Source organism: Sus scrofa, chromosome 5 (genome assembly GCF_054392235.1).
Source record: "Sus scrofa isolate SSC_HxYL_T2T_F1_AM1 chromosome 5, Sscrofa_HxYL_maternal_Yorkshire_Landrace_v2.0, whole genome shotgun sequence".
In the NCBI taxonomy this organism is placed as follows: domain Eukaryota; kingdom Metazoa; phylum Chordata; class Mammalia; order Artiodactyla; family Suidae; genus Sus; species Sus scrofa.
In genome coordinates, this window is record NC_139387.1 from 30957788 (window position 1) to 30977282 (window position 19495).

Genomic DNA, 19495 nt, shown 5'->3' on the forward strand with positions numbered 1-19495 from the left:
TCCCATGCTCCTGGATTGGAAGAATTAATATAGGTAAAATGGCCATACTACCCATAGCAATCTACAGATATAATGCGATCTGTATCAAATTACCCATGACACTTCTCACAGAGCTAGCACAAATAATCAAAAATTTATGTGGATCCAGAAAAGACCAGAATTGCTGAAGCAATCCTGAGGGGAAAACAAACAGGAGGCATAACTCTCCCAGATTTCAGACAATACTGCAAAGCTGAAGTAATCAAAACAGTGTTATTGGTACAAAAACAGACATGCAGATCAATGGAACAGAATAGAGAGCCCAAAAATATACCCACACATCCATGGTCAATTAATGTTCAGCAAAGGAGGCAAGGATATAAAGTGGGGAAAAGAGTCTCTTCAATAGGTGGTGCTAGGAAAGTGCATGTAAATCAATGAAATTAGAACACACCCTCACAACATACACAAAAATAAGCTCAGAGTAGCTTAAAGACTTAAGCATAAGACGTAACTCCATAAAACTCCTATAAGAGAACATTGGCAAAGCTTTCTCTGACATAAACCATACAAATGTTTTCTTAGGTCAGTCTCTCAAGGCAATAAAAACAAAACCAAAAATAAGCAAATGGGACCCAATGAAACCTACAAGCTTTTGCACAGCAAAGGAAGCCATAAACAAAAAGACAATCTACAGAATAGGAGAAAATCCTTGCAAATGATGCAACCAGCAAGGGCTTTATCTCCAAAATATACACAAACAACTCATACCACTCAACAACAAACAAAAAAACCCAGTCAAAAAATGGACAGAAGACAAGATGCTCAACATCACTCATTATTAGAGAAGTGCAAATCGAAACCACAATGAAATGAAGTACCACCTCACACCAGTCAGAATGGCCATCATTAAAAAGTCTAGAAATAACAAAGGCTGGAGAGGGTGTGGAGAAAAGGGAGCCCTCCAACACTGTTGGTGAGAATATAAGTTGATGCAGCCACTATGGAAAATAATATTGAGGTTCCTCAGGAAACTAATACTAGCGTTATCATATGATCGAGCAATCCCACTCCTGAGTATATATCCAGACAAAACTGTAATTCAAAAAGATACATGCACCTCTATGTTCATAGCAGCACTGTTCAAAACAGCATAAATGTTCATTGGTGAATGGATTAAGAAGAGGTGGTATATATATATAGTGAAATACTACTCAGCCATAACAAAGAACAAAATAATGCCATTTGCAGTAACATGGATGCAACTAGAGATTATCATTCTAAGTGAAGTAAGTCTGAAAGAGAAAGACAAATACCATATGACTTATGTGTAGTCTAAAATATGGCACAAATGATGCTATCTACAAAACAGAAATAGACATAGAGAGAAAACTTGTGGTTTCCAGGGGGTGGGGGGGGGATAGACTGGAGTTTGGGGATAGTAGATGCAGACTGTTACATTTAGAATGGATAAGCAATGAGGTCCTGCTGTATAGCACAGGGGAACTATATTCAGTCTCCTGGGATACATATGATGGAAAAGAATATTTTTAAAATATATATATGACTGAATCATTTTGCTATACAGCAGAAATTGGCACAACATTGTAAATCAGTCATACTTCAATTAAAAATAATTTTTTAAACAGCCAGGATATTTTTTTTCAAGTGCAATTTTTAATTTTCTTTGAAAATCACTAATTGTAATTTTCATACCTGTTGAATAAACTAGGAAAAAATTTCAGTGGATGCAGAAAAAGCATTTGATAAGTAAAATTCAATATCTAGATGTGTTTTTAAAAAAAAAAAACTAAAAAAGAAAACTAGAAATAGAAACCCCCTGCAAACATATTTAGTGGTAAAATATCCAAGATGAAGTTAACTATGTTAGAGGTCTTAGCTAGTGTGGTAATGCAAGGAAAAGAACTAAAAGAGTAAGAGTTGAAAATGAAGAAATAAAATTTTGTAATGTTCTAGAAGACATGACTATTTATGTTGAAAAGTATACTAATAAACCATTAAAATTAATAATTAAGTTTTACAAGGTAGCTGTATGTAGGGTAAATATAGAAAGAACAATTATATATCAGCAACAAGTAAAATTGAATTTTAAAATGTTTACAACAAATCAAAGTACTTAGGTATAAACCTTACAAAAACTACTTTTCTACAATGAAAATTACAAAACAAAAGTGAGCAAAATTAAAGAAGACCTGGAGTTCCCATCGTGGCTCAGCGGAAACAAATCTGACTAGTATCCATGAGGACACAGGTTCTATCCCTGGCTTCACTGGCTGTGTCAAGGATCTGGCGTTGCTATGAGTTGTGGTGTAGGTCGCAGATGGGGCTCAGATCTGGCATGGCTGTGGCTGTGGCATAGGCCAGTGGCTACAGCTCCAATTCGACCCCTAGCCTGAGAACTTCCATATGCCACAGGAGTGGTCCTAAAAAGACCCCCCCCCCAAAAAAAATAAAGAAGACCTAGTAATTTAATTATCAAGGGGTCATCAAACTTTTTCTGTAGAAGGCCAGATAGTAAATATTTTCAGCTTTGTGAGCCAAAGTTGTCACTGTGGAAGCTACTCTTCTCTGCTTTTTTGGTTGCAAAAACCGCCATAGGTGATGCATAAATGCATGGAATTAACTGTTGCAGAAAAATGCTATCTACAAAAATAGATGATTAGTCAGATTTAACCTGTGGTTCATAGTTAGCCTGCTTCTGACATAGATGCTGATTAATTAACATCTACCAACATCATGAAAAGAGTAGCAACTAGATACTATTTGCATCTTGTTTAGAATATATCTCACCATCTATGAAGTAGTCTTAGTAGAAATTGCAAGAATAAAAAGATGAATGATGAACTTTTTAGTTAAAAGACACCTAAGAGACATCAGTCAGTTACAGTGTATGGGCTTTATTTGGAATCTGATTAAAACAATATATTAAAAATGACGGAGTTCCCATTGTGGCACAGTGGAAATGAATCCGACTAGGAACCAAGATGTTGCAGGTTCTATCCTTGGCCTCGCTCAGTGGGTTAAGGATCTGGCGTTGCCATGAGCTGTGGTGTAGGTCACAGATGTGACTCGGATCTCGCATTGCTGTGGCTGTGGTGTAGGCCGGCAGTTGTAGCTCTGATTCGACCCCCTGCTTGGGACCTCCATATGCGTTGGGTGCGGCCCTAAAAAAAGAAAATAAATAAAAATTAGAAATTGAAGTACAAATGAGATAGCAGGGACAGTTTTAATATTGACTGGACATTTAATATTAAGGGATTAATTTTTAATTTTTTAAGTGTGAAAATGTTGTTAGTGGTTATGTTTGAGTCCTTTTTTATGAAGAAGTACATCCTGAAATATTTGTGTAGAATATCACAAGAAAGATTTGTAATGAATTAATGCCTATGATTTCATAGTTGTGTTTTACTTCTCTACTAGTCTGTTTGTCTTTACCACTAGATAGTCTCACCTTGATTCCAGGAACTAGGTCTGATTCACTTGTGTATTCCTAGCACTAAGTATAGGTGCTCAGTAAGTGCTTCAGAAGTCAATGTAGCTAACTCCTCGAAAATAGTAAATGTGACCATTAGGTCAGTGTTATCAAATTGTTTTAAAGTACCAGGTTTCTTTAGAAATTACTTTCTCTTCTAAGGGGGGAGAGGTGGGCACTCGGAATGAAGTAAAGTTTCTGTGAAACTTTCACATGTTGGTAAAAGAGTGGATCATAATAGGTTTACCACAAATTTTATAGTTTTGGTCAGAATGCTGTCATATTCACACAAAATGAACAAATAGAAATTACGTTTATTTTAATTCAACATACACATATTTCACTTAGTAACTCAGTAACGAAACTTAACCTTTATTGTGGCCATGAATTAATGGATTCAAGCACAGATTTTATCTTGTGCTTGCTCCTTATTCATAATGTAGACATTGCAATTCACTTAGAAAAAGACATTTTAGCTGTCATCTAATTCTAAAACATAACAATTATTTCTGATTATTTACCTTCCAGTATTATTTCAAATGAATATTTTAATGATTACAATAATTAGGTAAATATAATTTTGTATCCTCTTTTTTATAAGCCTGTTTTTTCCTTTTACACAGCCATCATAGCCATCATTTAAAATGATTATTTTCAGCACAAACATTTTTATTGAAGGTAGGATACTTTGTATAAATAAAAATAGATACAAATACAAATATAGAGATGCTATATAAGCAAATAATATACATATGATCATGATACTAATATATAAATATGCTAATTATTTTTTTCTGCCATGATGTTGTTGTATTCAAGCTTTAATCGTTTATATAGTATGGTTCTTTCAAATGAAAATTATTGGAGGACAGACACCTTTAGAAAGACTTGCTTTTTAATACACTACTTTTGGAAATAGTGAAATATCTTGTAAATATAGTAGTAGAATTCTGAGTAGTGATAATGAGGGTTTTAGCAGTGTAAAATATTGTTGAAGAAATAAATGATGAGAAAAATTCTGAATCCCAGTAAATAGTGGTTTCTGATAATCATGATGGTTTTTCACTGTTAATGGTGATTTCCTTACCATTAAAATCCCGGGTTTTTTCCAGGAAAGTATTTATTAGAATTATGAAAGTTAATTCTCATTTTTTAAAAATATACTTGGAAAAATTTTTTTTAACTTGGAAAAAATTTTAAACTATACTTACTTAGAAAATATATACCTGAATATAAATCATAATGAGGTATTTTCTTTTTTGTTCTTTTATCCTGTTTCTTTATCCTATTACTTGGTATTTGCTCTGTTGTTAGTCATTCCATTTTTTTTTTTTTCAAGTAAAAATGAGGCCTATAGGTACCTCAGTTTTGGCAAACTATCATTGCTTTTGGCAAACTAAAAATTGCTTTATTAATATTGTTATTATTTTAGGATTCTTACTCAAATATTGAGTCCCAGAACAGAAATTTCTGATTGATAAAAATATTTGATTCCTATCTTTTCTACTTAATTATACCTCTAAGTAATCTTATAAAATTAAATGATATATCCTTTGCTTCATTCTTAACTTCAAATAAACATAAAGCAAAATCCTTCAAATAAGATATAAAACAGAATTAGTTAAGGGTTAGTTTATATATTAGTTTGTAAAATAGGTTAATTAACAGAAGTACAGACTGCTGTTTGTTTTAGAAATGTGAATATAACAGGTATAATTAGAAGAAGATGTAAGACAAGTATCTTAAAAATTAGCATTAGATTGGACATTAAATACCAGACAAACTATATTTGAATTTTTTGAGCTAAAGCAATTTCCCTGCAAGTAAAGACAGATTTGTAAGTCCCTTACTGAATTGATGCTAAGCTTGTGAGTCCAACAGTCACTTGGAGCCTCCCTTTTGCCATATTTGTCGAATGTATCACATATCAGGCTGATTACTATTTTCAGAAACAGTATTCATGACTGAAATCCTACTGTTAACCTTTCCTTAGAAGATCAAAAGGAAATATACTTATTCAAAAGGTGACCCTAATATATACATATTTTCTCTTTTTCTGCTTTATTGCTTGCATGTTTAACAGCTTTTTTTTCACATGGTATTTGCTCTGAGTGCACACTTAAAGGTCAAACAAATTCGTCTTAGGATGAAAAACTAACATGTCAGTTACAGGGCATAACTCAATATTTTGGCAGCTATAATTTGAAGTTATCATTTTAAAAGATTTGTTTTAACATACAGAGTAATTATAGCTGTTGTTAAGTGAAATTGTATAAAACTTAAAATTTTTAAAGATTTTCTGCTTGATATCAAGTACTGAAAGCTAGAAGTATGTCTTTATCTGTAATTAGAGCTGTATTTACATTTTGGATGCATTTTATCATTGTAAATACTAAATGTAGTCATTATTTTTAACATACCAAAGTGAATTCTTAGAGTAGCATACTGCCTTTCTAAACTATTCATGTGATTATTCGTGTTCTTTTAAAAATTAAAATTCTGCAATATTACTTGCTTTTTAGCTATCCAGTGTCTTTTATTTTATATTGATGTGTTTAATAGTTACTATTTTTTTTTTTTACTATTTTTTTAATTAGAGATCTGTAGTTTTTTTCCTAAAGCTTCTTTAGAGAAATATGTTGCTATTCAAAACAGTGAAATATATTAAGCTATAGCTGACACTGATTTGTTTTGTTTTTTAGGTGGTTGAACAGGGTATGTTTGTAAAGCACTGCAAAGTAGAAGTATATCTCACAGAATTGAAACTCTGTGAAAATGGAAACATGAACAATGTTGTAACTCGAAGATTTAGCAAAGCTGACACAATAGGTAATGCAAGATCCTGTCTCTTTGTTAAACCTTTGCTTTTAGAAATGTAATTACAGTTCTATTTGCTATATAGAAATTTAAGGATTTATCCTTAGATATTATAGATTTCCAAGTTTGATACAATGTATCTTAGCTTAGAATTGAATTATTTATTGTTTTTAGATCTACTTTACATTATTAGATGAGTTTAATATTTGTGGGCCATTTTCCTTTTTTTAAAAAAATCAAATAATAATTGTTTTAATTTAGCATTTGAAAATGTGGGTCATGTTTGTAAGGGAATGTAAATTAAAGTAGAACTTTAAATTAAAACTTGCTTAGTGCTCTCTTTGGCAGCACATATACTTAAAAACTTGCTTAGGTAGAACTTTGTCAGGTAATATAATAAATAAATATCAATAATAATAATGCATACCCTCCTTAACATGGAAAATGGCAGTCGTTTATTTCCTTTTTTCTCTCACTTTATCCTTTGGCCTCTAAATACAATTAAGTAGCTACTTAAACAGATAGCTTATTAGCATTATAATGACTCACTGATTTTTTTTTTTATAATGTGTAGATGATGGAATTACAGTATCAAATATAAGTGTGCCTAACTTCTGTATTTTTATATATCTGCCTATTTTTATATAGTTGCACATCTGTACATATAAATGTATACTAAAGTGTATGTAAATTTTTAAAATTCTGTTTAAAAGCCACATTTTAATTTTAAGATCAAGAATGTATTGAACAAAGAAAACAAAACTCGGAGAGGAGTTCCCACTGTGGCTCAGCAGTAACCAATCCGACTTTATCCATGAGAATGCAGGTTCGATCCCTGGCCTCGCTCAGTGGGTTAAGTACCTGGTGTTTCTGTGAGCTGTGGTATAGGTCACAGATGTGGCTCTGATCCTGCATTGCTATGGCTGTGGTGTAGGCCGTTAGCTGCAGCTCTGATTTGACCCCTAGCCTGGGAACTTCCATATGCTGCAGGTATGGCCATAAAAAGCAAAACAAAACAACTCACAGATGCAGAGAACAGACTGTTGGCTGCCAGATGGAAAGGGCTAGGGGGTTGGGAGAAATGGGTGAAGGGAATTAAGAGCTATAAACTTCGAGTTATTAAATAAAGAAGTCATGAGGATGTAATGTACAGCATGGTGGCTATAGTCAATAATAGGGTCTTAGACATTTGAAAATTGCTAAAAAAGTAAATCTAAAAGTACTTAAATGAGGTAAAAAGTTTTTCTGATTTTGTATGGTGACAGATGGTAACTAGACTTATTGTGGTGATCATTTTGTCATGTATACAAATGTTGAACAATTATGTCATACACCTAAAAGTAATGTTGAATGTCAGTTATATTTCAGATTAAAAAAAGAATGTATTGAATAAAATGTTTTTTAAATAAATGATTATGTATTTAATAACAAAATTGCAGTACGTTTGCAACTCAATAAAAATTGTAAAAGGTAGTTATTTTCAGATAAAGTTTTTGGAAAAGAAGATTAATGGTAACAACATTGATCTTGTTGGAAAATGTAAATAGCATAGCAATGTAGAACTCCTCAGCAAAAAAGAGATTAGCAAATTTATCAGTTATAGCACTATATATCCTTGTTGGAACCAGTTATTAAATGTACTTTGTTAAAAGCAAATAAGTATTTCTGAATTGATAAATGCATTTGACTTTCACCATTTAGCCATTTCACTGTAGGAAAATACTTTTAACCAATAATTTTCATGAAATAGAACCATTTTTCAATACCCAATGCTTAGTTAATCCTCTTGTTTTTGCCAAATATTATGTGTGAATTTTTTATTTTCCCTTTATTTAGCTAGAACATTTATAAGTTTAGTTGCAGTCTCAGTAAACTCATAGGTATCTTTCTAAAATGAATGCCTAAAATATTAGCATTTCCATATATAAATGTCATTTTATTACATTAATGTAGGTAAAATACTTCACTTTTGTGCTTGTAGATTTTTGGAACATGTCCAGTAAAGTAAAACATTTCTACATGCTAAGAACAAAGTTTTCAATATAATGTAAAATTACAGAGTTCCCCATTGTGGCACAGTGGAAACAAATCTGACTAGGAACCATGAGGTTGCGGGTTCAATTCCTGGCCTCGCTCAGTGGGTTAAGGATCCAGTATTGCCATGAGCAGTAGTGTAGGTCACAGATGTGGCTCAGATCCTATGTTGCTGTGGCTCTGGTGTAGGCTGGCAGCTGTAACTCCGATTGGACCCCTGTGGCTCCTAGCCTGGGAACCTCCATATGCCACAGGTGCTGCCCTAAAAGGACAAATAAAAATAATAATAATAATAATATAAAATTACATGAATCACAATATTAAAACGTACGCTTAATTCAGAAGCTAATTTCTGAAATGTTCAGCTAAATGAAATATAAATAAGCTACCTCTTAAATGCTTGATGTGTAGATAGTGTTTTCTAGTTATTTTTAAAGTTATTTTCTTTGTTCCTTACCTCATTTCTATAAGAAAATTACATGTATATGTAAGTTATTTGAGACAATAAGAAACCTTGTTTTAGGACATGAGTTCACTGCCTAATTTTTAAAAATGCATTTATATGAAGATTTAAGCTTTAATTTCTGAACTCAAAACAACCATTTTGGGTTTTTCACATCAAGTACTAAATAAGAATTTATCAAGGAAATAATTTGTAAGATTCTCTGCTTGAGGAGTTCCCATTATGGCTCAGCAGTTACAAACCCGACCTTATCCATGAGGATGAAGGTTCGATCCCTGGCCTCGCTCAGTGGGTTAAGGATCTGGTGTTGTCCTGAGCTATGGTGTGGGTCACAGATGTGCCTCTGATCCTGCGTTGCTGTGCCTGTCGCATACGCCAGCAGCTCCAGCTCTGATTTGACCCCTAGCTTGGGAACTTCCATATGGTGCGGGTGCAGCCCTAAAAAGCAAAAAAAAACAAAAAACAAAAAAAAACCAAAAAACTCTGCTTGAAAAAGTTTATGATTTGCATAATTTTAATGAGCATGGTTTAAATTTACTCATCCTAAAAAAATATATAAATTTACTAATACTTAAAAACACAACTTACTTTGGATATATGCCTTTAAATTGATTATGAATAAATTTTTGTATAGATAAAATTTCTTATTAGAAAAAATTTTTCAAATGGTGTCATCAATATATATTTTCATGGATTAAACAGTTTTGGGGGTAAAGAAAATGGAATGGAAAATATCATAATAGAAAATAACCTTTATGTTTATACCAGATCATAATTTCTTACTGTGAGTCCTAGTTTTAAAAATTTGAAAATCTGTATTAAAGCTAGTTTGTTTTCTAAGCAAAAGTTTTGCAAAAATTAAAATTTCTAGTTAGGAGTTTTAGAAACTTCATGGTTATCATTTAAAGACTTCATGGTTATAGCTAACAACTGTAGTTAGCATTTGTTGAATATTTACTATGTTTTAGGCACTTTACAGGAAATTTCTTACTTAAACCTCAAAATTACTGTACCCTCATCTTAAAGGTGATGAAGCCTAGACTTGGATTAAGTAACCTACCCAGGTTCACCTGATACCAAGTGATAGAGCTAGTATTTTAACTCCTTAACCAGGGCTCTTGTACTAGAGTCTCATTTTTTAATTGCTGCCTTATACAATCTGTGCAAGTGCTAATCAGGTTGATTTTGTTTTTCTATAGGAAATGAGTTTTGAAACAATAAAGAATTTGATAAAGGAAATATGAGATGTATATTTTCCCTGTGTTTTTTAAAAATCTTCATTAAAAATGATCAAAATAGCTATGTACATGTCATATAGCTATACAAATTATATAAACAGAATTAAGAAATATAAGTACCTATTTTTTTGTTTTTACCAAATTAATGAAATGTTCCATTTTCGCCTAGTAATGCATTGATTTATAATAAAGGTGATAATATCCATAGGTAGCATATAAATAATTTACCATGTTCAGAGCAAACAAAACACTTTGCTTTTTTTTTTTTTTTTTTTTTTTTTTTGGCTTTTCAGGGCTGCATCCATAGCATATGGAGGTTCCCAGGCTAGGGGTCTAATCGGAGCTGTAGCCGCTGGCCTACACCATAGCCACAGCAACGCCAGATCTGAGCCATGTCTGCAACCTACATCACAGCTCATGGTGATGCCAGATCTGTAACCCATTGAGCAAGGCCAGAGATTGAACCTACAACCTCATAGTTCCTAGTTGGATTCGTTAACCACTGAGTCACGAAGGGAACTCCAAAGTACTTTGTCTTTTGATATTTTTCTTCCTAAATTGATATGTTTGGGAACTGAACATGTTCCAGTATGAAAGATAAAATTTTTTTTTTAAGGTATCACTGAAAAAATAATTTTTAGAAAATTTGAAAACTGCTTTATGTTTATAAAATTTATTAATAGAATTGCTTAACTTAGTAAATATTCCTACTAGAAATGTTTGTCACAATAACTTTATTATCAGTGTTAATTTTTTTTAACCTCTGTATGCTTTTCATTAACTGCCTATATAGAGGCAGATTAATATATAGAAAATATACACGTGTTCTCAGTACTTTGACATTCTCACTCCAGTGATCTTGATTTGTACCCTAAATCAATCCCCAGTTCCTGTATATATAACCTAGACTGTTATTATCTGTAACTGTACTTGCCAAATCTCAATTTAAGCTAACTGCTTTCTGGCTACCACTTCCTCTGCTCCTGTTCTCCCTTGAGCCCACTACACCTACAGCTCCCTTGGCTCTGCTTCCATGTTGGTCTCTTAATTACTTCTATGTTGATAAATCCAATGGTCAGAGCCCTCTATTTCTTAACTTGCCATACTTACTTTTCCATCTAGAAGTATTTTCACATAGCTGCCAGGGCACAAGTTCTCACTGACTATATCAGCTTAAAGTTCTTTATAAGATCCTCTTCATATTTCTGACCTCAAAATATCAGTTATCGTAGGCTTAGTCCTTGAATCTCCTTTCTTTCCTTGGTGATTTCTATTAGTCTTGAGCCTTTTCTGGATGTATTCATATCTTACATTTCCCACTTAAACTCTTCCTTAATTCCAGTTTCCACCATTCCATATTTTCACATGTCTGTTAAGAATCTAACTGCCTTCCCCCTAAAACCTACTGCTCTGTCATTTTTTTTTCCCTGAGTAATCTTTACTTGCATTCTTCTATTTGCTCAAACCAAAACCCTTAGTATCATGCTGATTCTCTTGTATATCTCACCCTGCTTATAGTATAAGCTTGTAAGCAGTTCCTTCAGAATCTGTTCTCAGTCTGACCATTTAACATCGCTTCTTCCACCGTTACTACCTTGGTTCGGGTTTCTGCAGTAGCCTAGTCTCCCACCCTTGACATCCTGCAGTTTGTTCTTCACTAACAGTGAAAGTAAATGTTTAAAATGTCAGTTGAGTCATGCTACTTCTCTGTTTAATATTTTTCAATGACTTCCCTTCTTACTCAGATAAAATAAAATACTTTCGTAACTCGCTAAATTCTATATGATCCTTAATGAGTGTGTTTATGGTCTTATTTCCACCTTGCTAATTCCACTTCAGCCACGTTGGTGTACCATGTTGTACTCAAACATGCCAAATACATTCCCATCTCAGACTCTTTGCATCACCCTTTTCAAAACTCAATGAAAGGAATATTTCCATATGTGTTTGTATATATTATGTATATAAATATGTAGGTATTAATAGAAAAAAATGCCTAAAAGAAGAAATATCAAAATGTTACTGGTGGTTATCTCTAGGTGGGCATTATATTTGTATTTGTATTTTCTGAATTTTTGCGATAAGCAAGATTTATTTCTTTAATCAGGAGAGAAGTATTTATTTTTATAGAAAGACTAAAATGACCTCCCTTCCTTGGCTTCTTCCTCCATCCTCCTTCCTAAGTAATTTCCTGGTTTTTGTTTTTTTTGTGTGGTTTTTTTTTTTTTTTTTTTTTTTTTTTTTGTCTTTTTGCCTTTTGAGGGCCATTCCTGCAGCATATGGAGGCTCCCAGGCTAGGGGTCCAATCAGAGCTATAGCCACCAGCCTACGCCACAGCCACAGCCACAGCAACGCGGGATCCAAGCCGCGTCTGCAACCTACACCACAACTCACGGCAATGTCGGATCCTCAACCCACTGAGCAAGGCCAGGGATCAAACTTGAAATCTCATGGTTCCTAGTCAGATTTGTTTCCACTGCGCCACGACAGGAACTCCATTTTTCTGTTTCTTGCACTGAGTACTGCTTACACGGGTGCATCCACTTTGGAAATTTATCATTGTATACTGATGACTTGCGCATTTTTCTGTGCGCAGTTTTCTGTACACATTTACACTTCAATTAAAAAATCAACCCCAGTAAAACAGGAAGCAGTACTGTCAGCATATTTATCTAATATAGCTATTTTAATATTATGACTAATTTGCTTTAAGTTTTGAGATATACTGTAATATTTACCGCTTATTTAATGCCCTTAGCAAACTCATTGACTGTAAGACTATTTAAAAATATAAGATGCTAAGTAGAATATAAACAGTGTTATTGGATTAAGTTTATTTATGTAGGATAGGTGTAAGTTTTTCTATTTTTTAAGAGAAGATATTATCAGGTTTAGGTTTTTTAAAATAATGTTTTGTCCAAAACCAACCAAGGAGTCTAAAATTTAAAGTACTTTATATTTCTTCATATGTTATGAAATATTTTAACTATAGTTTTCTCGAGTAAGTTTTCTAAGTTATTGACCAGAATTTGACAAATATAGTAGTATTTTCTAATACCTCTTTCTTGATGTTTAAGTATTTCAAAGATTCATCTCAGTATGGTACTGACACTTAATTACTTAATTACTCACAAACATGTAGATACTCTGTTTTATGTCATAGCAGATTGAGCTGTTCAAGTTTAAAAAAAAAAAACCCAAAGATAATTGGTTCAGAAATAAGGAAAATACGTGGATTTTACTTGGAAACAAGAAATTTTGTCCAATACAGACAACTCTTCAAGGAAGGCACTTTTCTTTATGTCCCTATATTCTATTTAGTTTTAGTGAGCTCTTCAAATTGTAAATTGTATTCAACTTAATATAAATTATACTTAAATTGGTTATATTATAATTGAAAATTTTTTCCATCTGTGGCATCTCTTGAGTCATACTTTAATTCCTAACGGCAACGTATCATGACAAAATTGATTGTATAATGTGTAAAAAGTTAAAGTTCATCCTGTACACCGTAAATTATATTTTAGTGTTATATGATTGAACTCTTACCATTTGAGATCTTAATTTCCCCAAGTAATCATCTGTCAGAGTTATAATTATTGTTTTGTTCCTAAAAGGTATACCTGGTCTTAAAAACTTTATTGTTTTTTATATTTTTCCTCTGTAATTGTTCATCAATTCTTGTTATTATATCAGTATTTTAAATTTAGAATTCTTATGCTAATGAGCAGTTAGCTCTGTGTGGTAAATTTTAAAATATTTATTATATTTATATATCTTTCCTCCTTAAATCTAGATACAATTGAAAAGGAAATAAGAAAAATCTTCAATATTCCAGATGAAAAGGAGACCAGATTGTGGAACAAATACATGAGTAATACATTTGAACCACTGAATAAACCAGACAGCACCATTCAGGATGCTGGTTTATACCAAGGACAGGTATTGTTTAGCAGTACTGTTTATTTTAAGCATACTATACATGAAGCTTTTTGGAGTCACAAACTTTATGGCTATCCTGACAGTCTATAAGGGTTCTACTGTCTTAGGTTTCCTCTTTTTTATTTTATTTTTTTTAGCCATGCCCCCATCACATGCAAGTTCCCAGGCCAATATCGAACCCACACCACAGCAGTAACCAGAGCCACAGCAGTGACAATGCTGAATCCTTAACCCACTGAGCCACCAGGGAATTCCCTTGGTTTCCTCTTTCTACCTCATCTCTTTGTCCCTGCTTGTCACTATTTATAACTTCTTCTCTCCTTAAGCTTGAGAATAACCTACTTTTTAAAAGAAAATTATTTTCCATCGGAAAAAAATAGTATAAAAAGGGGTCAGCAAACTTTTTGTAAAGGATTAAATAATAAATATTTTGGCCTATTGGTCCACATGGTCTCTGTCTACTACAACTTAGCCATTGTCGTAGCAAGGAAGTAGCCATAAACAATATTTAAACAAAATGGATATGGCTCTGTTCCAACAAACTTTATTTACAGAAGTGGTCAATGAGCTAAGTGAGCTGTAGTTTGCCAACCCCTTCTAGAAGTTATCAGCCCCCACTTTGGTCTGTCTTCATAATAAAATCCAAAGAAATGAATGTGTTGAGAAATGAAGATGTTTAGACACAATCAGCAAGTCCTACTTTTTAGCTTTTAAATATCTCTTTAATTAATGTCTCTGTTCCATTCCCAGTCCTTATCTTTCTTTAACCTGTGAATAAATTCCTCTGCTTGTTTTTCATGTCCACTCTCAATCTTCCATATTTCTGTTAGAATACTCTTTCTAAAATATAAACCTTATTATTTCCTTTTCATAAACCTTTTTTGGCTCCGTAACAATTGTAAAGTCAAGTCCAGCAACCTTAACACAGTATGCAAGTGACAATTTATCCTTTTGCCTAGGCTTCCAGCATCTTTAGATTATCCCTGCTTTGTGATTTACACTCTAACAGTACCAAACTGAATAATTTAGAGTCCCCTAAGCCTGCTGTGCTGTTCCATACGCCTGTGCTTTCATATATGTTGTTACATCTGCCTGTTGTACCCTTCTCCCCAGTCCCTGTGTTCATCCAGAAAAAAGTCCTTTTAAACATCCTGATATTTAAATTTAAATTAAGCATCCCATCCTATCATGTAATCTAACCAGATCAAATTATTCATCCTTCAAATTCCAACTCAAATGTCACATCATATTTCTTTAGCCTTTCTTAATCTGTTTATCTCAATATCTAGTTGAAATACAGGATTTCTTTTTTTTACTTTCGAGAAAAAATTTCTTTCTTAACTTCCATAATTATTTACATATATATGTCTTTTGTATTATTTATTATACTTCAGTTATTTATACATTAAGCTCCCCAACTAGACTATGAGGGTCCTTGTTTTGGTTGGACTTTGTGTCTTGTTTATTTTTATTTTAGTACCTAATACACAGGCTGCTTCTCCAATATATGGAAGTTTTTGTTCTGTTTTATTTAGAACTGCTATTGACATGTAATACAAACTATTTAAAAATTCAGAGGGAAATTAATTTTTAGCAAATGCCTACTATATATCAAGTATCATACTAGGCTATAAAACAGTGATTTTCAGACTTTTTTTGTAGTTCTAGTCCTAAGTGAAATCTTATAAAATCTATTATGTATTACAGTTAAAATGAATTATCCATTCTGGTTAGTCAATACTCCCCTCCCTAGCCAGCCAACCGTCTCTCTCTCTCTCTTTTTTTTTTTTTTTTTGTCTTCTTGCCATTTCTTGGGCTGCTCACGCGGCATGTAGAGGTTCCCAGGCTAGGGGTCTAATCAGAGCTGTAGCCTCCAGCCTATGCCAGAGCCACAGCAATGCAAGATCTGAGCCACATCTGCAACCTACACCACAGCTCATGGCAACACCAGATCCTTAACCCACTGAGCAAGGCCAGGGATAAAACCCACAACCTCATGGTTCCTAGTCAGATTCATTAACCACTGCGGCACGACGGGAACTCCCAACCTTTTCTTTCTGTCTTCTGATAGACATACACTTCTTTGCTTGGTTATCATCTATCAGGAGTACAATTCAAAATATTCAGGATTACCTCTTTAAATCTTGCCAGGAATCGAGTCTATGTAACGGCTCTTAATCTACCTGTCACATACACTAGACAACCAAGGCTTAGAGAATATAAGTAATTTGATATTTTTGATATGAATGCATTAATCAGGATGCACATAACATTATTAAGTATCTTTAGAGGCATTTGATATTTTGGAATAGGAATGGTTCAAAAAATATTCATTAAATTTTCCAGATTTTATACCAGTTCTGACTGATGATAAATGAACTAAACTATCTTGGACTTAAAATTTTTTTTGTTGTTGTTTGTTTTTTTTTTTTTTTTTTTTTTTTTGCTTTTTTAAGGCTGCATTTGAGGCATATGGAAGCTCCCAGGCTAGGGGTCAAATTGGAGCTACGGCTTCTGGCTTATGCCACAGCAGCATGGAATCTGAGCCACGTCTGCAACCTACACCACAGCTCACGTCAATGCTGGATCCCTGATCCACTGAGCAAGGCCAGGGATCGAACCCACATCCTCATAGATACTCGTTGGATTGGTTTCCACTGAGCCACGACAGTAACTCCCAGAATTTTTATTTTAACTGAGATTGAAAATACCCTCTTCAGAAAGTGAGATAAAGATACATTATTGAAGAATTTGCCTCCCCAAATGGGTGGTCTTTAGCTCTCTTCCTGTGTGTGTTGAATTAAAGTCTTAATCATGAGCAAGATTTTATCAGAAAATAATATATACAAAGAAAGGAATAAATTTTAACATTTCTGGTAGCACTCAACATTAATATCTGTGACTGTAAAAACAAAGGGAATTTTAAGTACAAATACAACTAGGAATTAAAGTGTTATAGTTACACTTTCTTTTTTTCCTTTTTTTGGGGTGGGGGGTGGGGGTCGCACCTGTAACATATAGAAGTTCCCAGGCTAGGGTTCAAATTGGAGCTGCAGCTGCCAGCCTGTGCCACAGCCACAGCAATGCCAGATCTGAGCTGCATCTACGACCTATACCACACACAGCTCACACCTACACCACAGCTCACGGCAACATTGGTGAGCTGAGTGGGGGCAGGGTTCGAGCCGGCATCTTCATGGATCCTAGTTGGATTCATTGTTGCTGAGCCACAGTGGGACCTCCTATAGTTAAACTTTAAAGTCACTGATTTCAGCCTAGAACCTTTCTTTAAAAAAACAAACCCAGACACTGTTACTAAATGCATAACTTTGAGGTTTTCTGTAGCTAAAATCTTCTCTTTTAAGTCTTCCTAGAGAAGTAGTTCATATATATGTATGTGCGTGTATGTGTGTATATAATGTATATAAAGTTTCTTTGTAGAGATGATTGTATAGTTGTAGTATAAATTTAATGTTATAAATCTGTAAAAAAAAATATAGATGTGTGACTATATCAGAATGGTATCAGGAGTTACTATTGTGGCTCAGCAGGCTAAGAACCTGACACATAGCATCTTTGAGGATGCGGGTTTGATCCCTGGCCTCACTCAGGGGATTAAGGATCCAGGGTTGCCACAAGCCATGACATAGGTCGCAGATGCAGCTGCAATTCAATCTCTAGCCCAGGAACTTCCATATGCCCCAGATGTGGCCATAAAAAGAGCAAAAAGAATGATATAAGAAAATTGAGCATAATGGTTAATTATCTATGTTAGGTAGGGAGAGGAATATGATCAGAGAGGGATAAGGATGCCAGGTGTACAGTGCACTTATTCTTTATATGTTATATATACTTCATGTATGTTTTTTGAATGTAGGAAATATTAATTTTGTTAAAAATACAACTTTAGTATTAGCACACTTTTTCAACAGCACAATTCCATCAGTTATTTAAATCAGTGTTTCATTGTTATATGTGTTTTGAAACTGTCTTATATTTTACATGGTTAAGATCCAGATGCCAACTTATAAATTGCCTGAAACATAACAGTCCACAAAAGTATATTACTGAGATTATGTAAAGTATATTACAAAATTGCAACTAAGAAAAAAGAATTAATGAAACTGAGTATATTCAAATATAGAATATATTCAAATTTGTAATGCCTTGACTTCAAGGCATATTTTCTGTATTATAGTTTTCCTGTGGAAACTTAGATACTAACTCGTTGAGATTATCACATATATCTTTTGAAAATTAATTATTTTGGTTAGTTTTCTTTGCGCAGACTCACCCCTAGTAAAAACTAGAAGAAAGCCCTCTTTTTTAGACTGAAAGATATGAAAAAAGATCCTGGGATGTTTTAAAATAAATAAAGTATGGAGTTCCCATTGTGGCTCAGCAGTAACAAACCCGACTAGTATCTATGAGGATGCAGTTTGATCCCTGGCTTCGTTCAGTGTGTTAAGAGCTATGGTGTAGGTTAAGAGCTATGGTGTAGGTTGCAGATGCAGCTTGAATCTGGCATGGCTGTGGCTGTGGCGTAAGCTGGCAGCTGTATCTCTGATTAGACCTCTAGCCTGGAAATTTCTGTATGCCACAAGTGCAGCCCTAAAAATAAAAATAAAATAAAATATAGTTCACCTTAGCCTTTACTTTTCATTTATTAGGGGCATCTTTTGTTTATGCTTACTGTGCTTCAGTGGAGAACTTCATTCTGGTTCTCACACAGGTGTCTTTAACATTTATATATTAAAAGATTTTATAATTTTCACCTTGATAATGTAAATAGCTTTTCAAAGCCCCAATAGACTATGTAAAATCTATAATTTGGATTACCTTTGTCACTGTTCCTCAGTATTTGCATAATAATAGCTGAAATCATACATCAGTATGTTTAACAACAACTCTAACCATTTATTCAGCATCTGTTTTTTTGCAGAGTATTTTTACAAGCTAAAAATATAAAAGAAATAGCATAATCCCTAAACTTGAGTTTATAGTCCATTTACTTGTTTTAATCTTTTTTATGCTTGAAGTCATAGAACCTGTGATTTTCCTCATAGTTCATTACTGTCTTTCCTTCTGACTGCCATTGCTGACTTGTTTTATTTAAGGTCTTTTTGTCTCTCTTGCCCATCTTTGTAATCAAAATGCAAATACCTCTTCATGTTGTCTTCTGTGTCCTTTAAGTAATCACAGAGTTACTTTGCTTTCTTAGCATATATAACTAATCTTCTGAAGCTATTTTAACCTCAGGGTTGAGAAAAAAAAAAACTCTTATTGTGTCATATTTGCAGGTGTTAGTGATAGAACAGAAAAATGAAGATGGAACATGGCCAAGGGGTCCTTCTACACCTAAGTAAGTGCTCCCAGTTTTTATGGCCTAATGCATGATTTTGAAGCTTTGTTTTCAGATACTAAAATCAAGAATGATAGAAGAACCTAATTGTATATTGCAAATATATAACTTGTTTACATATATAACATATATGTTATATATACATATATGTTTTGTCTTTTTAGGGT

The 19495-nt window shown here is 33.4% G+C and overlaps 1 protein-coding gene across 4 annotated transcripts in view; it reads left to right on the forward strand.

The window, feature by feature from the left end:
- USP15 (ubiquitin specific peptidase 15) overlaps positions 1-19495 on the forward strand; it is a 116171-nt gene that overhangs the window by 33308 nt on the left and 63368 nt on the right. For 2 of the 4 annotated variants that reach the window (XM_021091916.2, XM_021091917.2), the window contains exons 1-4: positions 5383-5496; positions 6175-6301; positions 13821-13966; positions 19267-19328. In XM_021091916.2, coding sequence (XP_020947575.1) covers positions 6190-6301; positions 13821-13966; positions 19267-19328 — 320 coding nt within the window. In that variant the 5' untranslated portion in view covers positions 5383-5496; positions 6175-6189. Of the gene's footprint in view, positions 1-5382; positions 5497-6174; positions 6302-13820; positions 13967-19266; positions 19329-19495 lie in introns of those variants that run through there. The other 2 variants (XM_003481646.5, XM_003126341.7) reach the window with 1 other exon arrangement.